This window comes from Lutra lutra, chromosome 2, assembly GCF_902655055.1.
Source record: "Lutra lutra chromosome 2, mLutLut1.2, whole genome shotgun sequence".
NCBI classification, from domain to species: Eukaryota; Metazoa; Chordata; class Mammalia; order Carnivora; family Mustelidae; genus Lutra; species Lutra lutra.
Window position 1 is genome coordinate 72575530 of NC_062279.1, and position 25403 is coordinate 72600932.

The following is a 25403-nucleotide window of genomic DNA, read 5'->3' on the forward strand; positions in this document are numbered from 1 at the left end:
ATTAGAAATCATATTTCCACTAGCATAACATAATTGGAGATGAGGTCATTACCAAGTATAACAGGTGCAGGAGCTGAGGGATGGGGTGAGAAAGAGGTTATTACAAGGTATCCAAAGGAAGACTTTAGTCAAATGCCTTAAGATATAATTTTGGAAAGTTCATCTCATTACACAGTGTGACCGACTTAGAATCATTATTTTATTGGAGTTCAAGCTCCGGACTTGTCAGCTTGTCTAGAAGTCCTCAGCAGAGTATTTTAAAAATGTACAAGTAAAAAGACAAAAGAATGAATGGAAAATTTAAAAAAAAGTGATTTACTTGAAAAAATACTGGGACTTTTGTGATTTTTGTAAGAACTATTTTTGTAACATCTGATTTTTTTCTTCTATGAAGGAAAAGCTATTGACACATTTTATAGAAGCCTAGTTCATCTTTTTAAGAGAACAAATGTTTTCTGAATTCTTTTTAATTCAGTAATGCCAGAAAAATCAAAATATAAGTCTGTTCAAGTTTATTTGAGAGGTAATCGTTCCTGAAATTGACACAAAAGATAAAGGTAGGTCTTTGTTTCTTTACTTCAGGCAAAGTCTATTTTGATTGTATTGCTTCAGTAAGAACTAGGAATTGTTCTCCAATATAGCATCCATATTAGACCTTGCATATATATTTTGTCACTGACTTGTGTAAAATAGATACTACATTTACTGGGCAGAAGTCAATAAATGATATTAATATTTTAGAACTCAGCATGGCATCGGTAATATAAACTCCCTGGGGACAACTCACTGGATGATTTTGAACTTTTTTTCCCCCCATATATAGTCGTGCACTACTTGGCAATTAAACTTAATAATGGTGAATTCTTTAGGAATTAACATTATTTCTAAGAAATTGTGCGTGTGTGCGTGTGTGTGTGTGTTTGTGTTTTGAGGGAGGGCGAGTCCAAAGCTTAACCATTTTATAGTGGAGCTCCCAACTCTGGCTACAGACGTGGTACTTGAATTGGTTTGGGATGGGATCCTGTGAATCTGAATTTTAAAACTCCTTGGGTGATTTTTATGTGTAGGCATGGGAACCACTGTTGCATCCCTTCAGATTACTGCATCCCTACATGTTACTTTTGAATTCTTTTTTTTTTTTTTAATAAACTAGAACAACAAAACATTAATGGGGAACCACTTACTTTTTGTCACATCTTGAGAAAATCCCATTTTGTTTCAACATACTACTGTTGTCTTATTTTTCTTTATTTTTCCCATATTTGAGGCATTCTATTACTTTCTTTTAATAATGGTTGCTGATTTCAGCAGCCCTGTGTACATTTTAGAAGATAAAAAGTTTCTTGACATTTCACCATTTTGATGTGTTGTATCTATTAATATTAGTATTTAATTGTCCTATGTACCTTCTTCTGAATATTTGTCTAAGCCGAGATAGTTTTATGTTGGAAGATCAGCCTTCAGAAATAGATGTGTACTGTTTCTATGAATTGTTTTTCAGTGTAGGCTAGGTTGTGCTTTTGACTTAGGTATGCCAACTTGATCAAGATTATAACTATAGCATGTTAACAGAATCATTGACTGGGAGAAGCTCTCATTAAACCGCTGAACATCAGAGGAAATAGTATGAATGAACTACATCATAAAATCTCTGATTTGAAAGGAATTCAATAGGACATCTAGTACAAAATTCTACACAATATGCAGGTGCCTGATAAGATATTATGTTCTGTGAGATAAATGTCTTTATTTGTGGGGAGTTCTAATTATCAGAAATGCTTTCCTGTCCTCACACTGATTTGGCTTCCAACACTCCCCATTCGTACCCCCTTACCATATATTGAAGCACAAAAGGCAACCTCTCTTGTCTTTAGTTGTTGGGAATAAGTGAATTCCTAAATTTTCACTTAAAATGGAACAAGAATCTAAAAGACAGACTCATAGGTAGAATATTATTTAATTTTTACAAAGCTCAATTCCCAGCCTTTTAGAATTTTTTTGTACCTGTTTATTTAGATACAAACTTTGTAAAGAATATTCACCTTCATTGGATCTGATACATCCAACATTGTTTTCAAGGAAACCCAACAATGTATTATGCACTGATATTTAAGCATATTAAGTCATATTTAGTTAATTTATATAATTATGTTATTAACTTATTGGACAGACTTCAGGAACAAAAATAGTGAAGTGGTAGTAAGCATGAAACTCTGCGGACAGAAATGAGGATGTTTGGAGTCATTTATTAGTGTCCAGTGTTTATTTAGCAGACTTTGGAAATCAATTATTTCCCTGGAGGTCAACTGAGGGTAAACTTTCAATGTAATTTTCTTGTTAACCAAAAAAAAAAAAAAAAAAAAAAACCGCATTCAGATGAAACCAACTGATATGTTCTTCTTCTGTAAATATTAGACGCTTGGGTTAAATATCATTACCAAATAAAGGTGAAATATAATTTCTAAATCAGCTGAATATGAACAAGCAGAAATAATCACTGAATTTTCATAAGGAAATTTCATAAGTAAAATATTGCATAAAAATAAATATTAATTATTTTGTTCTTCAATCCTTATTTTCTTCTCAGTATATTTTATATGTATGGAATATAAAGTGCTGGACATTTAGTGTTTTATATATACTAATTCATATTATTAGTATATTTAAATGTACACAGAAAGGTAAGGGAAATAATTTATAGTGATCAATGATTTTTGTTTTCCAAAGGAAAAAAAAAAGGAAAATTAAGAAAACTAAGTTCAAACATGAAAACCATGTGCCATGTCTATAAAGCATGGTTAGAACAAGCTAACTGCTTCTATTGTTAAATATTCAGATAATTCTTCCACCCTCTCAGTTATAAATAATGCAATATGTTATTGCTGTGGCAGTGGGCAATTTTGCCTTGCTTCTAAATTGTTTCACTCACTAAATCATTTTTCCGCAACTAGTATTATATCAAAGAAATTTAACTTCATTTTTATTTTCTAGTATAATACACTTTAATACCATAATTAACTTTGTAATTATTGACTTGCTGAAGTTAAGTGACCATGCTGTATTTTTGAGTGTTAGTTCTCTAATCTCTCCCCATACTCTAAATATCTGCCCCTTTTTCTCCAGGAGATTGCTTTATGGATTATGTTATAACTCTCTTTCTTTAACACAGACATAGGCATACTTTCTTGGCTTAAGACTCTTGAGTTATATATGTTGGTAACTGCCATTCAATGAGTATAGGACAAAGTTTTAACTAACTTCTAAATTTATATTTTGATGTATTTTTGAGATTACAACCTTTTTATTTTTGTGTTAATGACTGTGACTTTCACAAAACTCAAGTGGTATTTATAGGGTTTTTTTTTTGGTAATTGTACTAATCATTTTTAACTCCTTAGGAAGATGAAAATTTGGCAAATCTATGTCTGTTTCACATGTTTGTCTTTGAAATATTGATAATCAATAATCTAAATCTAAAAGATTTTGATCGAATGGTTGATGGCTGCCATACCCTTTTCAGCGATTACATGGGCAAATTATGTATTTTCTCACAATCTCTATAGATACCCTCTGTGATCACAGAATGTTGTAATGTCCTTTAATTTCCCTCCACCATAAATGCTCTTTACCGAGGAAATTAGTCTTGTTATGTGAATTGGCAGTGGATTAAATATGCTACTGCATCTGAAGCAAGCCAATTGAACAAAAGCAAACTGAAACTGGGAAGCAAAGAATTATAATATAGAAAGTGGGAGGGGAAAAAAGACTGTCAATAGCTAGAATCAAGAAATTTGAAGATGAACACCTTGCAAAAGAATGTAAGAGTAGGCTTTATATGAAAATATTGTGACGTAGATGAATTGGAAGATCTTCTAGACACCTATACCCCCAGTAAAAATAAAGTGGGAAGTATCTGTCATTGAGAACTAAGAATATGAAAAGTAGCCCATTTCTCTCTGAAGTAGATTTGGGTAATAAGGCTATTGTTATGGTATAATATTTATACCTCTGAAACTGCTCTTTATGGATCTGGGTTTTTGGATTACACTACTTCTAAACAGAGGTCAAGAAAGCTCTGGTATAAGAAGTAAAAGTTAAGGGATTTCATGTAGGCAGTATTCTTGATACTTGGAAACCCAATATAAATTCTTTCTATAGTAAAGTATTGGTAATCCAAGCACCTAAGGATTCCCCCAGATTTTATTCTGCCAACTTTTTGCTTAATCTAAGTAAATAAGTATTATAAATGGAAGTGACATGTTAATATAACACAAATAAACCAATAAACAAGATGAGAAAAGACAGTAAGAGCAAGAATGAACAATGCCAACAATAGTAACAGCAAACATATTTAAGTTTCAGATATCTAAAATACTAAAATCATTAGATAAATAATTAGATATATTGAAATATACAAATACTATATAAAATATTTTAAATGTATGAAATGTTTAAAGACTTAAAGTGGTATTAAAATATACAAACAAGACCAATAGAATTTCAAAAAATATTAAATTTGTAAAAGAACAAAATATAATTTATTCAATTCAAATAAAACTTTTTATTAAGTAAAATGGCTAGATTAAATATCAGACTAGTTGAAGAGAATTAATGACCTACGATATAGGTGTATGTGAATATAGATATATATGTATAAAACAGAAAATATTTTTAATAAAAATAAGCTGTTATATATGTAATTATGATTATGTGTATTGCACAAAAATAGCTCACATATTTCAGAAAATACTTCAGAAGAAATTATCCAAAAAGGGAATTAAAAAACAGAAAGTCGAATTAAAATATATAAAAAATTATTCTGAAATACAAAATGACAAGCCAGAAATAATAAGGTGGAGAAAAATAATAAAAGAAAAATTGAATACTTTTCAGAAATGTTGAAAGGCGTGAATCCATAATATAAGAAGTACTATATGTACTAAGATAAATAAGAAGAAATTCAAATCCAGACACACTGTAGTAAAATGACAGATTATCAAAATAAAATCTAACCAGATAAAAAAACTTTAAAATATTGTGTAATTACACTAGCAAAACTTATCTCAACGGATTAATGGGATTTTAAAAATAGTGGGAAAATACATTTGAAATATTGAAAGAAAATTTTTAAAAATTCAAAACAAGTCCTTCAAGAGAAAATATTGTCTAAATTTCCTACACAAAAATCCTTGAAAAAGATTGTGCGGAGCAAAGCAGCCAAGGCTTCTGATTGCAAGATATGCAGAAATATGAGTGACCCATGGAGACTTACCTCCAAACAATATCCCATTTCTCATCTCCACATATTTTTGGCTTCCAGAGAATTTACCTATAAGTATACCATGCCATCAACCATTCCAACTAAAATGATCAACAGATGCTGGGATCAAATCCATTCAGTTTGTGTCATGCAGCCTTTAATTAAGGCTAACAGCCAGGAAGCTCCAAGCAGAAGAATGAATCCAACCTACTTACGACATTGACCTCAACAGTGTCTCCCTTCCCACTCCAGGGTCGTAGACCAACTACCTGACCAAATCCCACAAACCATCAAGGTTTACCTTAGAAATCTAGGTGGCTCTTGCCTAAATTTTCTGTCTCAGTCTTTGTCCTTGGCTTGAGGATTTAATCCATGTAGAGCAGGCAGCTTTAGCGATGGCACAGACTCCCACTTGGCCTGCAAGGAGGAACAACTACCCAAAAACCCCTGTTCAGTGAGTTGAGGGTGATCTGAATGCCTTCTAGGAACAATGTGGTATCATTGATCACTTCACTTAAGATCAGTGACAAATTTATATCAACTTTTTTTTTTTAAGATTTTTTATTTATTTATTTGACAGAGAGAGAGCACAAGCCGGGGGAGCAGCAGAGGGAGAGGGAGAAGCAGGTTACCCACTGAGCAAGGAGCCCATGCAGGACTCAATCCCTGAGCCGAAAGCAGAGGCTTAACCATGTGAGCCACCCAGGTGCCCCTATATCAACTTTTCTAATCAGGTATCTCGTGTTACAGAGAGAAATTCTTGCAAGGTGTTCCTAAAAAATGAGTCCATTATGCCACTTGGAACTGAATAAGTGTAGATTCATTGAGGAGAGATCTCGGTTTTCTGAGCTACCTAATTTACTGGTGGTGCTTCCTACACAGGTGAAGTTCTCTTAGAACACTGCTGAGTTGCAAATCACCATGTTTACTGTATGGAGGGCTATTCATGCCTGGATTCCATTCAAGAGAACAGTCCCAGCAGTGTACATGGTGTCCCGGAAACAAAATATTATTAAAAGTGCTGTGACCTGCAAATAAGAATTACATTTTTCAAGGGACACAGATTGACAGTACATCAAATGTGACCTTCCAGCCCACCGGAAGATGCTTGATTTTCCAACTGAATTAGCATAATCAATTCTACTTCTTGTTTTTTGGAGTGCTGCTTGAAAGCAGTCTGTTCAACCTGTCCTATTTTTTCGAAGCAACCAACTGGTGGGATTGAGCCATCTCATTGAATGATTGAAAATGGAAGTGGAAAAGACTTTGGGAGGTACTGGCAGGTGCTTTGTGTGGAACGTTCAGGAGCTGGTGCCACCCCTTTCTCTTTCTGATAGACTTCTCAGTTAGGTTAAACAGAATAGAGAAGGAAGTGTCTAGGGAAAGGAAAATCCAGTAGTTACATTTAACGCACTTGCAACACTTTGGGAAAACCATTAAAGGGCACATTCCTTGAGGAGGAAAGAAATATGGGTGACTCTGAAAGACAAAAGATCATGAATTAATGTCTCTCCTTTGGCCATTCCTCACGGGGTTTAAGGTGTTCTCTCCCTTTGAGGTTGTTGCTTTCCCTCCATAAACACAAAATTACATTACAAAGTTACCATTACAAAAGGTAAAATTCCCCATTTCTTCCTCTCAACGTCTAAACTCTCTACATAAATATTATACCTAGAGGAGTCCAGTCCAGCAGGGACAAGGGAAGTAAAAGTTAGAGAGACTCATGGTGCTTCCAACTTTGAGCTGCATGAACTACTCTCAGGAGACTTGGTGAGCAATGTGATCCATGACCCTGTTAATCCAACAAGACAACCCAGGTGGCTGAGTCAGAAGTAAGCTTGAATTCCCAAGGTCCCCTTTAGACAGGCTGTCACCTTCAGGGTACAGCAACCAGACCAGCGTGAGGTAGCTATTAGAAGAAGGAAAGAAAAAGCCTGAGTATTTAAGATAGGTAAGTATAACCTCTTTCCATCCTATTCATTACTTAGAAACCAGCTGAGAGGATAAGTTCCTTTTCTGGAGACAGCAAAATTCGGGGACAAAACTGCTTTGCTAAAGTGAGGGATGCAGATTCAGAAAAATTTTTGAGATTTTTTTTTAAGAGACCATACAAATGCTTACAATATCAGATGCCCGTGGACAATAGAGGGGCATGGAAGGTGTGTTAGATGCCTTACTTGCCAGCCTGCTTAGTAACTTTATGATAAAACCTGCACTGTTGTCAGGCTACAGATTGTCCAAAAAGTCAAGCATATGACACATGTTGGTTTCACAGGACAAAATGTCATTGCCAGAATCAACAGATAGAACTGGAATAGGAAGAGCATGATCTGAAAAAAGTATCAACAGAGACTTGTAGCTGAAAGGGTCCTTTAAGGTAGTGGGACCCTGAAGGTCAGGAGTGTAACATAGCTTGTGGGATAGCTTCTAAATAAGCCTGTTGGTTTGGCTGATATAAAAGGAAAAAATAAAATGACCAAGGCAGGAGCATACTCTTTTCAATACCCAAAGAGCCCAGTTAGGTGCTTGGACTGCTTTTTGGTGGTGATGACTCAAGAGATAACAGTTTTCCTTCACTATTGGTGAGACTGAGTGTTGTGAATCCATCCAAATGGTCATAAAAAAAAAAAAAAAAAGACGTTTACTTAGCAAATGGGCTTCTGATTTTGTCAGGAGTTCATTCAGCCATTCTTGCTGACAGAAGTATAATAATATTACAGTCTGAATCATTGAGACTGAAGCTTCTGACTTTCCAACAATAGGACTTCATCTGTGTAGAGAATGTTAGAGTTTATTATAGTACATCAATACCTATTACACATTAGGCTGCAGAAGCAACAGCAACATGCACTGAATTGGTTAAAAAATCCTCACAAGAAATGTCATGTTGGCTTACCTTCAATATTGCAAGCGTACCCAAGCCCCATCAGTGGAATCCAGGGTCACCTTCCCCAACAGAACCAAGTGTAATGGATGGTGCTTGCATCCAACATAGTCACAGATTTTTTAATCTCTCACCTACCCCAAAGTTCCTCAGTACAATTTGGATGAGTGTACATGGCTTCTGTCTCATTTGGAAATAGATAAACCTTGGCTCTAATAAAAAAATAACACTATATTGTTATATCAATATATCAATATATCACTCAAAATATCAATATAACCTCCACCTGCCGGAGGCTAGTGAACAATAACCAAAGCACTATTTGAACAGTTTCGGCCAATCTTACTTATTGTGCTCAGGCTCAGAATTTTCAGTAGCAGATAGAACATTAGGGTGATCCTTTTTCCACTTTTGGCTCATGACTCAGGTGAGAGCATTCTGAATATTCACTCCTGGATCAAGGACAGTCTTCTCATACCTTCTGATCTGGTCCATGGTGCTTAATATCTTTTCACTTCCAGAAAGCCATATCTCCAGAAACATCCTATCCTCATTGACAAAAGAACTGTGAAAGGTCTAAGATTTTTACCCTACTTGCAAATACATGCCACAGTTTATGAATACTGGCAGAAGACCTAAGACTCCCGGGTCAGAGACAAAGCAACTTATTATTATTATTAACTTCTGAATGGTTAACTAGGTTTTTTCCACTATCTTTGTCTCACCTTACTCTTGTTGTTTTTCCTTTTTATCTTCACCTTTCTTATATAAACTCACCCCTCATAGTGAAACTCATCCCTCATAATGTTTTGATCACCCCAGTTAGCAGGTCCTTCCTTTTTTCCATAGTCAACATTGCCAGGATTCTTCCTTTCCAAAGGTACAGATGAGCTGTGGTCTTAGATGCACATGTATTCCTGTAGTGAGTCAATCGAGGGCACTCCAGAAGTAATGTCTTCCCAAGTTTACTCCCTCAGGTTTGCTCAAGAGGAAAAGTTTACATAGTGGAAAAACGAAGTCTTATGTGATTATACCTTTTTGTTAAAACTACGTGCACCGCTGTTTCCCTATCTTTCCATTCCAAGATATTCCAAAGTTTATCACTGATATCAGTGCATAAAACTGTTCAGGAATGATAGACCATTAAGTGTGTATCTTAGCTATAAGAATAGTACATAATTTTAAATAGGTTCTCAGTATTTCTTAAGCATAATAAACAAGAAATTTCCTCAAACTTATGTTCATTGAAATAGTTAATATGAAAATTTAAGTGTGTAAACCCCATAGATATTGAAATGTATGCCCAAGCTACCACACAAACTTTGAGGTCTTCAGAGTCTTTTCTCTTGAGAGCTAAATTTAACTTTCTATTCTGAATCTTTCATGCCCTTGTGTGTTCTTTTAAAATACATCCCTTGTTACTTGTTACCATTCTTTTATTTTTTATTTATTTAATTTTTTAAGATTTATTTTAGAGAGAGAGAGCGCATGCTCCAGTGGGAGGGACAGAGGGAGAGAATTTTCGAGCAGACTCCCTGCTGAGCACAGAGTCCCACACTGGGTTCAATTCCATGACCCATGAGATCATGACCTGAGCTGAAACCAAGAGTCAGAAGCTCAAATGACTAAGCCACCCGGGTGCCCCTTATGGCCATTCTTAAAAAAAAAAAAAAAAAAAAAAAAAAAAAAATCACTCCCATTTATATCTGTAAAAATAATTTCTTCTCATATATAAACCTAATTTTTTGGAGTACTTGGTAGCATGACCTTCTATTTTCACCCATTTCTTAATTATTTTTAACCACTCTGCACCCTTCTTGGAAAGTTTGAGTAGTTATCTGTCAATGCCCATATTTTATACTAACATAAACAATGAAAATAAAAATCAAAGTAAGTTAAAATGATTTCATTGACATTATGTATATATTATATAAGTCATCCAACTGTGTTTTGTAGGTTTTATTTTAATTGAAACTATTACTTATAATTGAAAGCATGTTTTATCTGGAATAATTTAAACAAGAATTTTGGTTTGATGATAAAATTTGTACAACTTACGAGAAGGAAATAATTATAAAATAAACACCCTGTATTTTTTATTTTTAAAATTTCTAAATCTATTACCAGGTTTTGTAGTCTAAGATATCTGTTTACAACATCCTGACAAGGAGGAAAATGCATATATGAACACTGCATTGTGAACACAGATCACAAAGTTGAGACACTTGATAGCACATGACTTTATAATTCAAGTAAATCATATTTTTAATCATAGTTAGTCATATAAACAACAGCAAGGTTTCTTTATATGTATATGCATATATTCACAATCTCAGTTTAGGTGAGGGAATATACAATCCTGACATCCTAGGACTACATTGGATTAAACTGCATTTAAGGCAGAATGTAATACAGCCATCCCATGTACATAATCAGATACTCTTCAAAGAGAAACCATTTGAAACAGTAGTACATCAGTTCTGAGTCCCTAATCCATGTGTCAGGGTCAGGTTGCTTTCTCCTTGGTATGTTCTAATGTTGCACTGTAAGATACTGTAAGGTCTGTGCCAAATGAGAAATTTATTTTTGATATATTGAGATGCATTCAATTTGGAAAGAAAAATAAAATATGTGTAATAATAACTCCTGTTTGGAAAATCAGAGATATATTGATTCAAAAATAATGTACATTTGTTGTTTCATTTTTTCCTGGCTGTTCTCCTTAGTCATATAGTCTAGTTGCCAACTGATACAATATTTTAACTGGTTCATGACTACATGACAAGGATTATAAATTTATTAACCTGGGTTAAAGGGTCCTTACTGTCCTTATGTCATCTCATCCCAGCTTAAATTCAACTAATCTTTTTAATACCCAATTTCTAGATGTCTGATAGAAACATTTTGAGGTGTAAGAGAAAATTGACTTGCATATCATCTAGCCATTAATGTTGCTTAAATTAAAGACTTTAACATTCTCAGGACTCTTTTGGTTCTTTTCTCATTTTGATTTTGCTTAATAGCATCTATGCTCACATCTCTAGTGTTGTCTCTGTAAAGGATTTACCTCTCTCTCCTCAGAGAGACTGTGGACTCTGAGGAACTAACTGAGGGTTTTTGGGGGGAGGGTGTGGGAGGTTGGGTGAGCCTGGTGGTGGGTACTGTGGAGGGCACGTATTGCATGGAACACTGGGTGTGGTGCATAAAAAATGAATTCTGGAACACTGAAAAGAAATTCAAAAAATAAATTTAAAAATATTAGGAAGATGAGTTTAACCTGCCTCATGTCACAGGTTGACCCTGTATTAAGAGGTATGCTATAACATTGGTATGTAAAATTTAGTTTCCCAAAATAAAATTTCTGGTGAGAAAAGGAGACATTTGTCCAAAATAAATGAGGTGTTATTTCTTAATGAAAAGTAGAGTGACAGAGAAAACAATGGGGTAGTGTCCACTTTAGAGCATAGGGTTGCCAAAAGTTTTTGCTGTGCTTAACTCCCTGCTTGTTATTTATGCTACAATAATAACATGTGCATGTAATTGGTAAATCCCAATGAATGAATGGATTAAAGTCTAAATCAAGTCTTTTTTTCCTCCTCTGATTGTCTTTGCATGAGAAACACCAAAGTAGGGATCAGAAAAACTCGAGAGAAGACATATACTTGCAAAGGAGTTAGTTAGAGCAGACTATGAGGAATTCTATTCATGAGAGCTCAGATCATGTCTCAGATATTGATAAAGATATATAATGTAATATTTTAGTCCAAGGTAGATTAAAACAAACACTAAAAAAGTGATTCATGATATTCCAAATTTTCAATTTATTTTTTTATTTGAATCAAAATTTTTATCATTACAAAAAGAAGCAGAACACTGTTGCAATTTTTAGCTACTGCTAATTATATACTTGTTCTTCATGAGAAGCACTATAAAACCGTGCTCAAATTCCATGTTAGCCATATATTTTTGATCAGTTGAATAAAATTTTTTTAGCTTTATTTGAAAGGCTTTATTTATTTATTTAAGATTTTATTTATTCATTTGAGAGAGAAAGAGAGAGCAGGGGGAGAGGCAGAGGGAGAGGAAGAAGCAGACTGTCCTCTGGCAGGGAGACCAATGCGGGGCTTAATCCCAGGACCCTGAGATCATGACCTGAGCCGAAGGCAGATGCTTAACCATCTGAGCTACCCAGGAGCCCCTGAAAGACTTATTTTTAAAAAAAATATATCTGTCTTACCTCAGTGATCAAAATATAATGCATCAAACTGCATAACACAGTGTTTGACACAGAGGGATACATCAGTGAAAGTCATCATTTATAAGCTGTGTGTTTTGTTTTAGCTGATTTGTCTTTTGTTTGTTTCTGTTTTCTTTTTCTTTTTTTTTTCTGGATAATTTAAGAACTTGTAACTGGTAGTTTATGTCATTGTTTTTTTCGTTTGTTTGTTTTTTTGTTTGTTTGTTTTTAATCTTACTGCATTACTTTAATGAATGACCAAGAAAAAATTCTTAAGGAAATATGGAAGGGATTCTGAGAGTTTAGTTAATTATTCATTGTCCAGAGCTAAATCAGGACACTATTGACATTTGAGGTCAGATAATGCTTTATTTTGGGGGCCTTACTTGTGTCTTGAAGCATGTTTGGCACCATTTCTGGCCTCCAGTAAGTGCTAGCTACAATCTCTCCTTCACAACTCTAACAACCAAAAAGGTTTCCAAGTGTCCCCTAGGGGCAAAATGACTTCAACTGAGAACCTCTGATCAAAGCCATTCAACAAGGCCATGGTGACTGAATTATCTTAAAAATCTACAATAATAGCCTGTCCCAGTGTCTGTTACCCTGATGGTTGGGGTCTTTGGTATGGGCAGACCAGATCTCTCCTATATAAGATCATATTTTCTTCTTTGATCCTGTGATTAAACAAATGACTTTAACTTGCTTTCCCTGACAAGTGTCAACTTTGAACATTAAAAAATCATTTTGCAGGCTTGCTTTTCACAGTAACTCCTACCTTAAATATTCTCAATACTCAGGGTCTTAGATAATCAGGAATGCATTAATCATGTCTTTCTCTACAGAATTTCCATTTTTTGGTAATTATAAACTAACGAGCATGCCCTTTATGTGATATTTTAGTTCACTTATACCTTTATAAATATTTCAGCTTTGTGATAATTAAGTAAATTGAATGTCATTAATTAGAAATCCAATCAGTGGGTGTAGCTAAAAAAATATTTTAAAATAGTACTTTTAATGTCCTAACATTCTTTGGATAAAATTCTTCATGCTGTTTTTTGAAAATCAATCCATAAGTAAATAAAACTAACTGGTTTTCTGATTACAGGAAATAGATTCTTATAACTATCTACAATGGGGTAGATTTGCTTTCCTTCTGAATCTGTTGGTCTTTATTGAAATGTATACAGGAGGGACGCCTGGGTGGCTCAGTTGGTTAAGCGGCTGCCTTCGGTTCAGGTCATGATCCCAAAGTCCTGGAATCGAGTCCCATGTCGGGCTCCTTGCTCAGCAGGGAGCCTTCTTCTCCCTCTGCCTCTGCCTGCCACTCTATCTGCCTGTGCTCACTCTCGCTCTCTCGCTCTCTCTCTGACAAATAAATAAATAAATAAAATCTTAAAAAAAAAAAAAGAAATGTATACAGGAAAAAAAGTGTTTGATAGAACCATTCTGAAAAAGAAATTGTTTTATCTATAAAGTAATTCTTTTTCAAAGCTGTAATGTCATCACATGCAAATTTTAGACAGCTTAGAAATTTTTTTTTTATGTCAAAGAAAGTTATCTAAGAGTTGAAACTTTTTTAAACTCACAGCTCATGTATTTTTGTTGTTCACTCAATTACTTTCAGGCTTTCATTTTCTTTGAATTAAAAAAATCACTTTTAAAATAAACCACATTTAGAATATAAATGAGTATGGCATAACACATTTTTGAAGACAGCTAACATATTTTCAAATTTTAAACTTTAATATTAGCTATAATTAATATTGACTTTTGACTTTGTTCACATACCATTTACAATTGTTCTTGAACTTTTCTTAAATTATGTCATGAGTCAGAATTTCATATAACCAGATCCAGGGTTCTAAAATACTAAGTTAAAAGAAGTTAGAGTAAAAAATATTACATTTAAGTTCTCAAAGTTTTATATAACTTATCTGGCTTTCATTAAAGTGCTTTTAATTTCTTATCTATTTTTACTTTTGATTTAGCCATTGGACATTTTAATTACATTCAAAATTCACTGTGATTTTACAAGTCAAAATCGTTTCCTTAATTACTGAAACATTGAATAATAATAAAAAAATTATTTTTTGAAAGGGTTTATTCCTCCAAAAAGGTGCATCAAGCCATTACATATTTAATCCAAATATAATAATTTTAACTCATTTGTTGAAAGGCTAGTTATGAATTTTGCCTGTCCATTAGAGAGTTATTTGACAAAGAGAAAATGTTTTACAGATATGAGTAATGATTAGTCACGGGGTGTACTCACTGTTTCTTGGTATCAGCTGAAGCTGAATTAAATTAGTCACTGGTGCATTTGTCGATTGGAGCCAGAAAGTCTGCCCTATTAAATTTGAAAATAATTTGCACTGAGTAAATTTATGGATGTAGCCATTAAAGAAATCACATTACTTCAGAATTAGCAAGATCTATTTCTTTTAGAGTAGGAAGGCAATTATTGCCTCTTAAAAGATAGAGTAGGTTTACATTTTTAAATCATGTTAAGTTGAACAGTTCTGAAATATTAACGAGTTAAGGATACTCAGGCTTAAAATGCTTCAAAGAGTAATGTTTACAAACAAAACCAAAACAAAATTTAGCTAAACTAAAGAAAACAAAACAAAACTTCATGTGTCATAATAATTTTGACTAATTTAATTCAGACTTTGTTAACATCTGAGAGCCCAGTTCATGGTAGCTACCACTCTAGGAAGACCACCTGTTTAATTCTTAAAGCTCTGTAGATTAGTGTTATTATTCCAATGATCTATATGAGAAAATCAAGGCTGAGAACATTTAAGAAACCAACTCTAAATGTCACATTTAGGAATTAGTACTCATAGAATTGAAATCAGATGTAATGTTCTTCCTTCCATACTATTTTTCCACTTGTCTTTTCCATAGCATGTGTAATAGAATTACCAGTGTGCTATTTCCCCTTTCTTGACTTTGTATTGATATAACTAAACGTATCTAAATGATTATTTTTTTTCTCTTTGTATACAGTGCAAACTAGAGCATCAGGCATGTGTCTTAGGAAAACAGATCTCAGTCAGATGTGAAGGACGTTGCCCATGTCCTTCATTTAAGTCCACAAGTACAAGCAGAAATGTTAAGAGAGGTAAGTGATGAAAATTTATTTATAGTTTGCATTTGTTTTCCTTATTAAGATGTTTTGCAATAAATGTTGTCATTAAATACAAAATGAAGTTTACTACTTAACAGTAATACCCAATAGTAAGTACATTGTAAATGAACTTTCTTTTTAGTCGCAAGTATTATAGCAAGTAATATTTTTCTAATTTCTATTTATCTTGGTAGTAACAGTTGGATGTTTCTTTCCTACATGTTCATCATATATAGGAAATCTAAAGCTATACCTTCTATAAATTACTGTGTCTAAAATGTGTTTGATATTCCTTTTTTTTAAATTTTGGAGCAAGTCAGGGGTAAAGTAGTAGATGATAAAGTAGTTGAATCAGATGTGAAACTAGTCAGTTAGTACAATCCTTTTAAAATAAAAATGTCTACCTCATATATTGTGGGTGTGTGTAGAAATTCATACTGAAATGATTTCATAAATTAAACTTTCTTTTGACTAGGAATGGAGTCCTTAGATCTTTTCTTTTTATTGGTTTGATGTCTAATAATAAAATAATTAAATACATTTAACTCCCTATGTGTTATTGTATACAATTTGATCTTTTGTAGATCATTTATTATAACTTATACAGTATTATTTACATGTTTGAATACTGCTTATGCCTTTAAAAATATGTCCCTGGCAGTTTCACTTCTTCACAGCTATAGATAAGGAAGGAAATACAGGGAATAGATGTTCCTTTAAGTCAAAGACTATTTTATAGAGCATCATCATCATTTGTCATATATTTTGCAATCATATGAATCTTGTAATTTAATAGTTATTACTGTGGGTCCTTAATGCAGAGAATTGAATTTTGTTGCCCTTTTTATGGCAAATACAAATAATTGATTAGCAGATAGGAAAAATCTTAGTTAATAATGAAGTTCATTTGATATAAACTACATATTTTGTTAAGCAAGCACGGTATACTTGATATTCCATGTTACAGTACCACGATAAATATTTTATTACAGCTAAAGGGTATTTTTCAAAGTTTTTGTTTAAATTCCAGTTAGTTAACGTACAATGTAATACTAGTTTTAGGTGTACAATATAATGATTATAAAACCTTTGAACTTTAATCATACCATTTATATTGGTCTTTACTTATTAGGTAATATTTAAGATTTAAAAAATGGAAACCTATGTTATATCACTTTTAATAAGGCAACTAAGTCAACTTTAATACTGAAAAGCAAATTGACGTGAAAATTCATGGTGAGCTGGTGCTGAAACATTAGACAATGTGCACAATGACAACATGTGGTGAAAGAAAAGGTCTAAGCTGCCTTCCAAGAACCCTGTTCTTTAAGCCTCACCTTTGTTCCCTATACCAGCTTATGTCCAGCTTCAGAGCTTGCTTCCTTCTGGATTCCCCACCCTCCATATCCCCTATCCACTCTTTTTTTTTTTTAAGATTTTATTTATTTATTTGACAGACAGAGATCACAAGTAGGCAGTGAGGCAGACAGAGAGAGATGGGGAAGCAGGTTCCCCGCTGAGTAGAGAGCCCAATGAGGGGCTCGATCCCAGGACCCTGAGATCATGACCTGAGCCAAAGGCAGAGGCTTAACCCACTGAGCCACCCAGGTGCCCCCCCCATCCACTCTTTCTATAATAGTCCAAATTAGGATATTCAGCATGTCCTTGGATATATATATATTTTTTAATTTGGAATTTTAATTATGTACATAAATAGCAACATGAGAATGAGTTCTAAGGCTAGACATTCTCTCTAGGTGAAAGGATTTCCAATTAGTCCACTTGTAGTATGGTATCACCCAAGATAACAAAGAAGCCTAGCATAGTTTATCCTGAAGAAGAAAGCCAATTTACTACATTCGGTACTGACTTCTCTGCCATTTTTCTGTAGAAATATTGGTTTACCGCATGGAGTTTCCAATGTTTACCTATAACTGATTAAAATGGGCAGAGCATGCAGCATTCTATTTATTTCCAGGTGAATTCTTCACATTTCCTGGCTTTTGAAAGTTCTCCTTCCACAAATCTTCTATGACTATGTATCCTCGTAAACCCCAGTCATATAATTTCTCCCCACTGACCTGGACAAATACGATGGCTTGTTGTGGGTAATAAAGAGAGGCAGCAAGTCCCATGAATCCAGGCGGATATACCAGCTTCTTTATTTTTGAGCCTCTAGCCAAAAGAAGTCCAACAATGCCAGCAAAACCGATAACACCAAGTCTTGGAAAAAATCCAGGAGGTGCATTTTGGAGATATTCATAGCTGCCTAACCCCCATTGAACCAAGCTCTGCATCTTGGGCTTAGTTTGGGAGTACATTTCCTGACACCAACTTGTATACGGCTCGCAATAATGTCGGAGATGTGAAATGCTTTCCTCAAGTGGGGTCCTTGGCTCTTCCACATATTTAGACTGACCCTCGGGAACCGAGTAGAGTGAAAGCTCATTAACCTTCACAGAAGCTTTGTGAGGTGAGTCCTTTTTAGGTGACGCATAGACTTTGAAGGTGAGCAGACTCAGGCTGTCCGGCCCCACAGCCCTCTGAATTACCTTGAACATGTTGCTGGCAGAGGTGGCTCCGGCGGGGTCATGTCCTTGGATATATTAATCAGCCCCCATATAATTAAGAGCTAACTATAGTTTTCCTTCAACTGAACTACATTAATATCTCTGTCTTCCTTATACCCACTCCCTATTTATATAATTGAATACATTTTCCTCTGAAAATCACTTCAGGTACAAAGTAAATCTTACCTTGGTATTCAGTATTCATGTCTCATTCTTTTCACTGGAGACTATTAAGAACATTTGAAAAGGAGTATCATAATTAGCATATTCCTCTGATATATCACACTCTTCAACAAGGTTTCCTTCAAGAAGACTCCTACTTTTGGGGACCTGGGTGGCTCAGTGGGTTAAGCCTCTGCCTTCAGCTCAGGTCATGATCTCAGGGTCCTGGGACTAAGCCCCGTGTTGGTCTCTGCTCAGCGGGGAGCCTGCTTTCCCCTCTCTCTCTGTCTACCTCTCTGCCTACTTGTGATCTCTGTCTGTCAAATAAATAAACAAAATTTTAAAAAAAAGAAGGCACCTACTTTTGAACTTGTGTTTGAATGAGAAGGTATGTTTGATGTTGATCAATATATCCTATCCTCCAGCAAACTGCAAAAGGAACTTAATATGCTTTAAATATGAAAAGTAACATATTTGAGAACAGGATCCTTGTGAGTAAACAATGATTGTTTCATGTTGCTCAGATTCTCTGGACGATGTTTATATTAATATGTCCAGAAGGAAACTTTTCTTAAAGTCATATTGTCAGGGGATAAAGATCACTTTTGTTCAATTGTGTGTGGAAAGAGAGGCAAGAAGAATTTAAAATAATCCTGTTCTGATGGATTGTCAGGGCAAAGAGAGTACAGGATTTTGCTAGCTGCTGTGGAAAAGCAGTACAGAAAATTGTGAATGCCATTTCTACACAGTGTCAAAGGCCAAGAGACATGGGAAATGTAAAACTTAGTTCAGTATCATTTCTAATCTTTCAACTGCCATTTACATTAGAAGCATGCCTTCAGTAGACTGACTTTGGCAGTGCAGGAAATTCTGTTTAATAACATCTCTGTTTTAGGAAAGTGAGGAAGAAACTACCAATAATGAAATAGTTTTAAAATCTTTCTGGTTTCCTGCATTTGAGATCAAATTGACACCATATTATGTTTTCACTATATTAAAGCAGAATAAATTCTTCAAGACTACCTGTATTCTATAAAAACTAATAAAAATGCATTTCCTTTATGAAGTAGAAAAAATTTTTCCTCTGTTCTCCTAATGTATTCAATAATGAATATGCACAAATTGGTCCAAGTATATACAGTCAACTAACAAAAATTTAAAAAATATCTTATATTTTTGAAATTCCAGATTCTGAATTTACTTAGGTAAATAAGCACACCCCTTCTTCAATTGGTAACTTAATGATACACTTTTCTATTTTTCAAACCCATAAAATCAAGATTACAAAGGCCATATGCTTCTATGTCCCTATAGTGTATTACTTTCTGCCCCCCAGTCACCATTTTTTAAAGTTTATCATTTAGCACACACAGAGAATGATTATTTAGAAGGTTTATCAATTTCATTCAAAGACTATTGACATTTCAGATGATTTTTTAAGCTAATATATTTTCTATGCTCAGGTTAATAAGAGATTCAAGTTGTGATCATGGTCTATGAAAAGAACATTTTCCACAGAACTTGCATGTAATATACAATGCAATCCTACATCTTAGGAGGGACTTGCAGGACCAAAGATTAAGAGCAATGGAAAGGACCTTAGAAAGTGTTTATTTTGTAGCTGGTAAATCTAGTTTCAAAGGAATATACCCTAGACATATTTTAGATGATCTACACAGCAGTGGTCTGTAAGCACAGTAAACTGTAGACCTATGATATGCCCTAAGTGTTTCATTAGGTTATTCACTTGACTGGCTAGATTCAGAAGACCCTTTAAATGACATTTCCTTTTATTTCAAATTTGAGTATTCTAATCCCCCAAATACTTTTTTTAAAAAATAATTATGGGGGCGCCTGGGTGGCTTAATGGGTTAAGCCTCTGCCTTCGGCTCAGGTCATGATCCCCGCGTCCTGGGATGGAGCCCCGCATCAGGCTCTCTGCTCAGCGGGGAGCCCGCTTCCCCTTCTCTCTCTGCCTGCTGCTTTGCCTCCTTGTGATCTCTCTCTCTCTGTCAAATAAATAAAAAATTTTTTAAAAAGTTGAAAAAATAAAAAATAATTATGTATTCTATACAGCTATTATGGTTTTGTGTATCTAATCTCTTAAAAATTTTATTAATTTTAAATGATATCATTTTAATGATTTTACCCTCACCTCAACATGCATTTAACACACTCACACACCTACATAGTTTGAAATATTGAGTTGGAGTGGAGACAGCAAGAGAAATAAAGAGAACCCATAAAATATTTCAACATTATCAAAAATATAAAAGAAAACAAGTGTTGATGAGGATGTGGAGGAGAGGTAACACTTGTACACTGTAAATTGGAATAGCTATTGTGGAAAATAGTATGGAGCTTCCTCTAAACACTAAAAAAACTACCATATGATTGGCAATACCACTTCTGGGTATATAACCAAGAAAATGAAAACAGTATCTCAAAGAGATGTCTGTATTCCCATGCTCACTGCAGCATTATTTATAAGGTATGAGAACAACCTAAGTATTCAGTGTTGGGTGAATAGAGAAATTGTGATATGTAACATTCCATTCCACGTGTACACTAAAGCAGAAGATTCTGCCAAATGCAGCAACGTGGATGAACCTGGACAACACTATGCTAAGTGACATAAGCCAGAAGAAGAAAGAAAAAAACTGCATGGTCTCTCTTATGTGGAGAATCTTTAAAAAGTTGAGTACATAAAACCAGAGAGTAGAAAAGTGGTTACCAAGGAAGGGTGAGGAGATCGGGGAAATGGGGGAGAGGTAGGTCAAAGGGTGTAAAATCACAGTTACGAAGGTTGAATAAGTCTAGAGATCCAAGGTACTGCATGTCAACTGTGGTTAATAACACCATTTTGAATATTAGAAACTTGCTTAGAGAATAGAAGCCAGGTGTTCTCACCATACACAACATGCACACAAAATGGTAACTATGTGAGGACATGACATGTAAATTAGCCTGACTGGGTGATTTATAGAATGCTAATGAAAAATACCAGGTTGGTTTTTTTGGTCCTGTGGTTCACAGTTTCCATTATATCCTCATCTGAATTTTTTTGTACAACTCAAGTTTCCTTTTTTCAGAAATTGGGACTCTTGTAACTCAATCTTTTTCTCATTTTGCTTCCTTCTCTAAGAGTATCAAAATTATTGGATGCTCAATCACTATAACTATTAGCCTGCATACTAGACTTGTTTGCTTCTAATTTTGATCGTGTGGGTATGTTTGTGTGTAACTCCTTTACAGAACTTCCGTTTTATGTGGGATAGCATAATTTATTGGCTGAAAGTATAGATTCTAGAATAGTTCTACACTGGGTGTGTAACCTTTGGCATTATATTTAAATTTATGACTCTCAGTTTTTTCATCTGTAAAACAGTATATATATGTATACACACACACACACACACACACACACACACACACATATATATAAATTGTAAAAACTTATGGATGCATCCCCTCAAATTAAACCATCTTTGAATTTTTATTTCATTTTAATCAATGACACTTGTTAAATGCTGTTGAATTCTAATAAAATATATAATTTTTCATACGTTAAAAGTCATTTTATTTTTTTTAAAGATTTTATTTATTTATCTGACAGACAGAGATCACAAGTAGGCAGAGAGGCAGGCACAGAGAGAGGAAGAGAAGCAGGCTCCCCACCGAGCAGAGAACCTGATGTGGGGCTCTATCCCTGGACCCCTGGGATCATGACCTGAGCCGAAGGCAGAGGCTTTAACCCACTGAAGCACCCAGGAACCCCTTAAAAGTCATTTTAAATTTTATTCTTATGCTTTTTTATCAGATTGGAGAGATTTCATTTCTTTAATCCGTAGTATTTATACACGGGAACTTGTGCATTGAATGTTTGACATAACTTAGCATTTGAATTCTGTGGTGAAGGAGCTATTATGGGTTATTTTCTTTGATAAATCTTTCACATTATTTTCATAACTACTGGTCTTTGCAGAGTGGATGTGTGTGTTTATTGTCTGCACCTATATCTTTTTCATATAATTGTGCTAATTTATGCTTTCTCAAATAAATGTCTGCTTATTTAGATTTTAAATATATTAATGCACGTTGTCCAGGATATTGTTTTTGTTAACTAAAAACACCCTCTCTAGTCATTTAAGATCTTCAGGAAAGTTATATTTTTAACTACAACTCTAAACACATTTGTTAACACCTATACCTTAATTCCTTCATTGTTTTTGCAATTATAATTTTGTAGAGTTTATTTAAAGATTCTTGAATTCTTCAGTACTTGCTTTTGCTATTTAGTTTGTATCAGAATTTGTGTGTATTATTAGTGTTAGTTAGTTATTATAGTTAGTTATTATAGTTAGTATTATTTGTTAGTATTATCAGAATTTCTGTGTATTATTAGTGTTAGTATTATTAGTGTTAAGTTGGCACTATAGGACTAGAAAGTTAGAAGAAAGCAGTTTTGATTCATATGTTGCTGCCGAGGGCAACGTAAAAACCTATTTTTCAAACATTGAGGCTTGATATGAGCCACACATTTTTAAGCACAATGGGTTTAACCACGAAGTACAAGGACATTGTGCTTACTTTTGTTCTTGCATGGGACCCACATCAGGCACAAAGTAAAGAAGACATTGTTCTGAGTCCATCTTATATCAGAGATCATAGTGCTCACCAAAGTCATGTGTAGAGTCACAGATCATTCAACAACAGGAAAAAAAAAAAGAGCTCTTCTTGTAATGAAAGTTACTTCATCCAAGACTGATTAAAATGTTTTTAAATACATGTGGGAAGCATGTATTTAAACATGTTAAAACATATAGGTTTGTCTCTTGACGCGCTAAACTAGAAAGCCTGGTGGGTTTTATCCACAAAAGTTTTATGGGGATGAGTTCTGTGTTCTGACAGCCATTTTTCTCTCTGTTCACTTCATTGCTCTGGATCCTACAGAGCCCTATTAAGAAACATAATTTACTTAATTATTGTACTATGATTATAAATAAATTTAGTTAAAGAAAGAACATTGAGTAAGAACTTATTTATGCCTTCTTCCAATTGGCAAAAAGAAAAACACTTTTAACATTTATTTCTCATATGGACTTTAAAAAATTCTTTATGATGGAATGAATTTTCAATAGGAAACAGTTTAACATCAGTGTACTAATATGCTCTTAGAACATGCATATTTCTCCATGAAAAATAATATTAATAAATTATAAGTTCTTCCATAATTTTACTTTACTAGATTCATAGAAAAATAAAAAATAAAATTATTGGGACATGTTAAAGGATAATTTATAATAAAAATAAAGCTTAATCTTTTGGAATATGTGAAGGATGTTTCTGGATGATTAAAATTAATATTTCTTTTTTTAAGATTTTATTTATTTTATTTATTTGTTTGACAGACAGAGATCACAAGTAGGCAGAGAGGCAGGCAGGGGGGCAGATAAGCAGGCTCCCCATGGAGCAGAGAGGCCAATGCTGGGCTTGATCCCAGGACCCTGGGATCATGACCTGAGCTGAAGGCAGAGGCTTTAACCCACTGAGCCACCCAGGAGCCCCTAAAATTAATATTTCTTAAAAAACAGAACATAACCATGGTGTCTGAGTGGCTCAGTCAGTTAAGTGTCTGTCTTTGGCTCTGGTCATGATCTCAGGATCCTGGGACCGAGCCACACATTGGACTCCCAGCTCAGCAGAGAGTCTGCTTCTCCCTCTCCCTCTGCCTGCCACTCTTTCTAATGTGCTCTCTGTCAAATAAATAAATAAAATCTTAAAAAAAAAAACAGAACCCAGAAATGGACTTTTAAATTTTATTTTTAATTGATATATATGTGATACATAGCACTATAAATTTAAGGTACATACATGTTGATTTGATATATTTATATATTGTAACATGATTGACATTGTAGTGATAATTAGTACATATCATGTTATATAATTATCATTTCTTTTTAGTGGTTAGATTAAGTTCTAGTCTCTTAGCACATTTGATGATTATAATACAATATTGTTCTCTATTTGCTATACAGTTAAATTAGGTCTCTAGGACTTATTTATTATTCATTGCAAGATTGTACCCCTGAACAACATATATCCTATAACCCCACCCCTCATCACCTAGTAACCACCATCTTACTCTGTTTTACAAATTTGGCTTTTTTTCAATTTCACAAATGTCTGATATAATACAGTATTAGTCTTCCTCTACCTGACAGGTATCACTTAGCATAAAATGCACTCAAGGTCCGTTCATGTTGTCACATATGGTGGGATGCTCTTCATTCTTCATGGCTGGAAAATATCCCATTGTATGTGTATGTGTGTATGTATATATACACACACATACGCCATTTATTTTTGGTAGTATACTTGACAATGCGACATAGTGCTTCAACATCTCTATAAGTTATACTTCTCAACAAAAAAAGTATCTACCTTCTGTTATCATGTAACACCATTACAATATCACTGACTATTTTTGGAAAGGGATGGTTTTAAATGTGGAGATAGCTGTAGTTCTTCCTTGAAGAAGTATTTTTTTGTGTTGCTATTTAGGTGATTGATTTCAAATTTTACATAAATATTTTATTTTCTGCATAAAGTTATTGCAGGATTAATCTTTATCTTCCCTATAAATTCTAGTTAAAAATTCTGTATCTTAAGTTTATGCAGTTGTATGTTATCAGGTATAAAAGGGAGTTATAGCCCTGTATTAGTTCTTACACCACCAAAGGACAATTTATACATTGTCTTTGTTAACTCCTTTCAAGGGTATATCTAATTCATTGTTTGAAAATAATTCTTTACAACATGTAAGAACTCTTTTTAAAAGCAGGAGTGATAGTCAGAATATTTAACAGCAAGTATGGAATAGGCCCCAACAAATCAGAATTGACACAAGTCCAATCAGAATCCGTGTCCACTGTGATATGGTCTGTCATCACTTTTAGTTAAACATTAGAGACTAACAAGAGATGAAGTCAGACACTGAACATTTCTGGATTCAAAATGGATATGTTGAGATCATTAAGAGTTTGATATCAGCCAATCTTTTTTCTGATATTTGCATGGTAAACTGTGTACATTTCTTTGAAAGAACATTTCTTGAAAGAACAAATAAAAATGCACCAAATAGAGGGATACTG

The 25403-nt window shown here is 34.1% G+C and overlaps 2 protein-coding genes across 3 annotated transcripts in view; one reads left to right on the forward strand and one right to left on the reverse strand.

Annotated features, from left to right (window-relative positions):
- The window catches only part of SPOCK3 (SPARC (osteonectin), cwcv and kazal like domains proteoglycan 3), a 487655-nt gene that overhangs the window by 306474 nt on the left and 155778 nt on the right, over positions 1–25403 (forward strand). For both annotated transcript variants that reach the window (XM_047717726.1, XM_047717727.1), the window contains one exon: positions 15394–15508. In XM_047717726.1, the coding sequence (XP_047573682.1) occupies positions 15394–15508 (115 nt within the window). The remainder of the gene's footprint in view (positions 1–15393; positions 15509–25403) is intronic.
- Positions 17195–18099, reverse strand: LOC125093064 (MICOS complex subunit MIC26-like). The gene has a single exon (XM_047717728.1). The coding sequence runs from the start codon at positions 18073–18075 to the stop codon at positions 17479–17481; it is 597 nt and encodes a 198-aa protein (XP_047573684.1). The 5' UTR covers positions 18076–18099; the 3' UTR covers positions 17195–17478.

Coding starts and splice junctions, on each gene's coding strand:
- LOC125093064 (XM_047717728.1), bottom strand. CDS start 18,075: ATGTTCAAGGTAATTCAGAGGGCTGTGGGGCCGGACAGCCTGAGTCTG.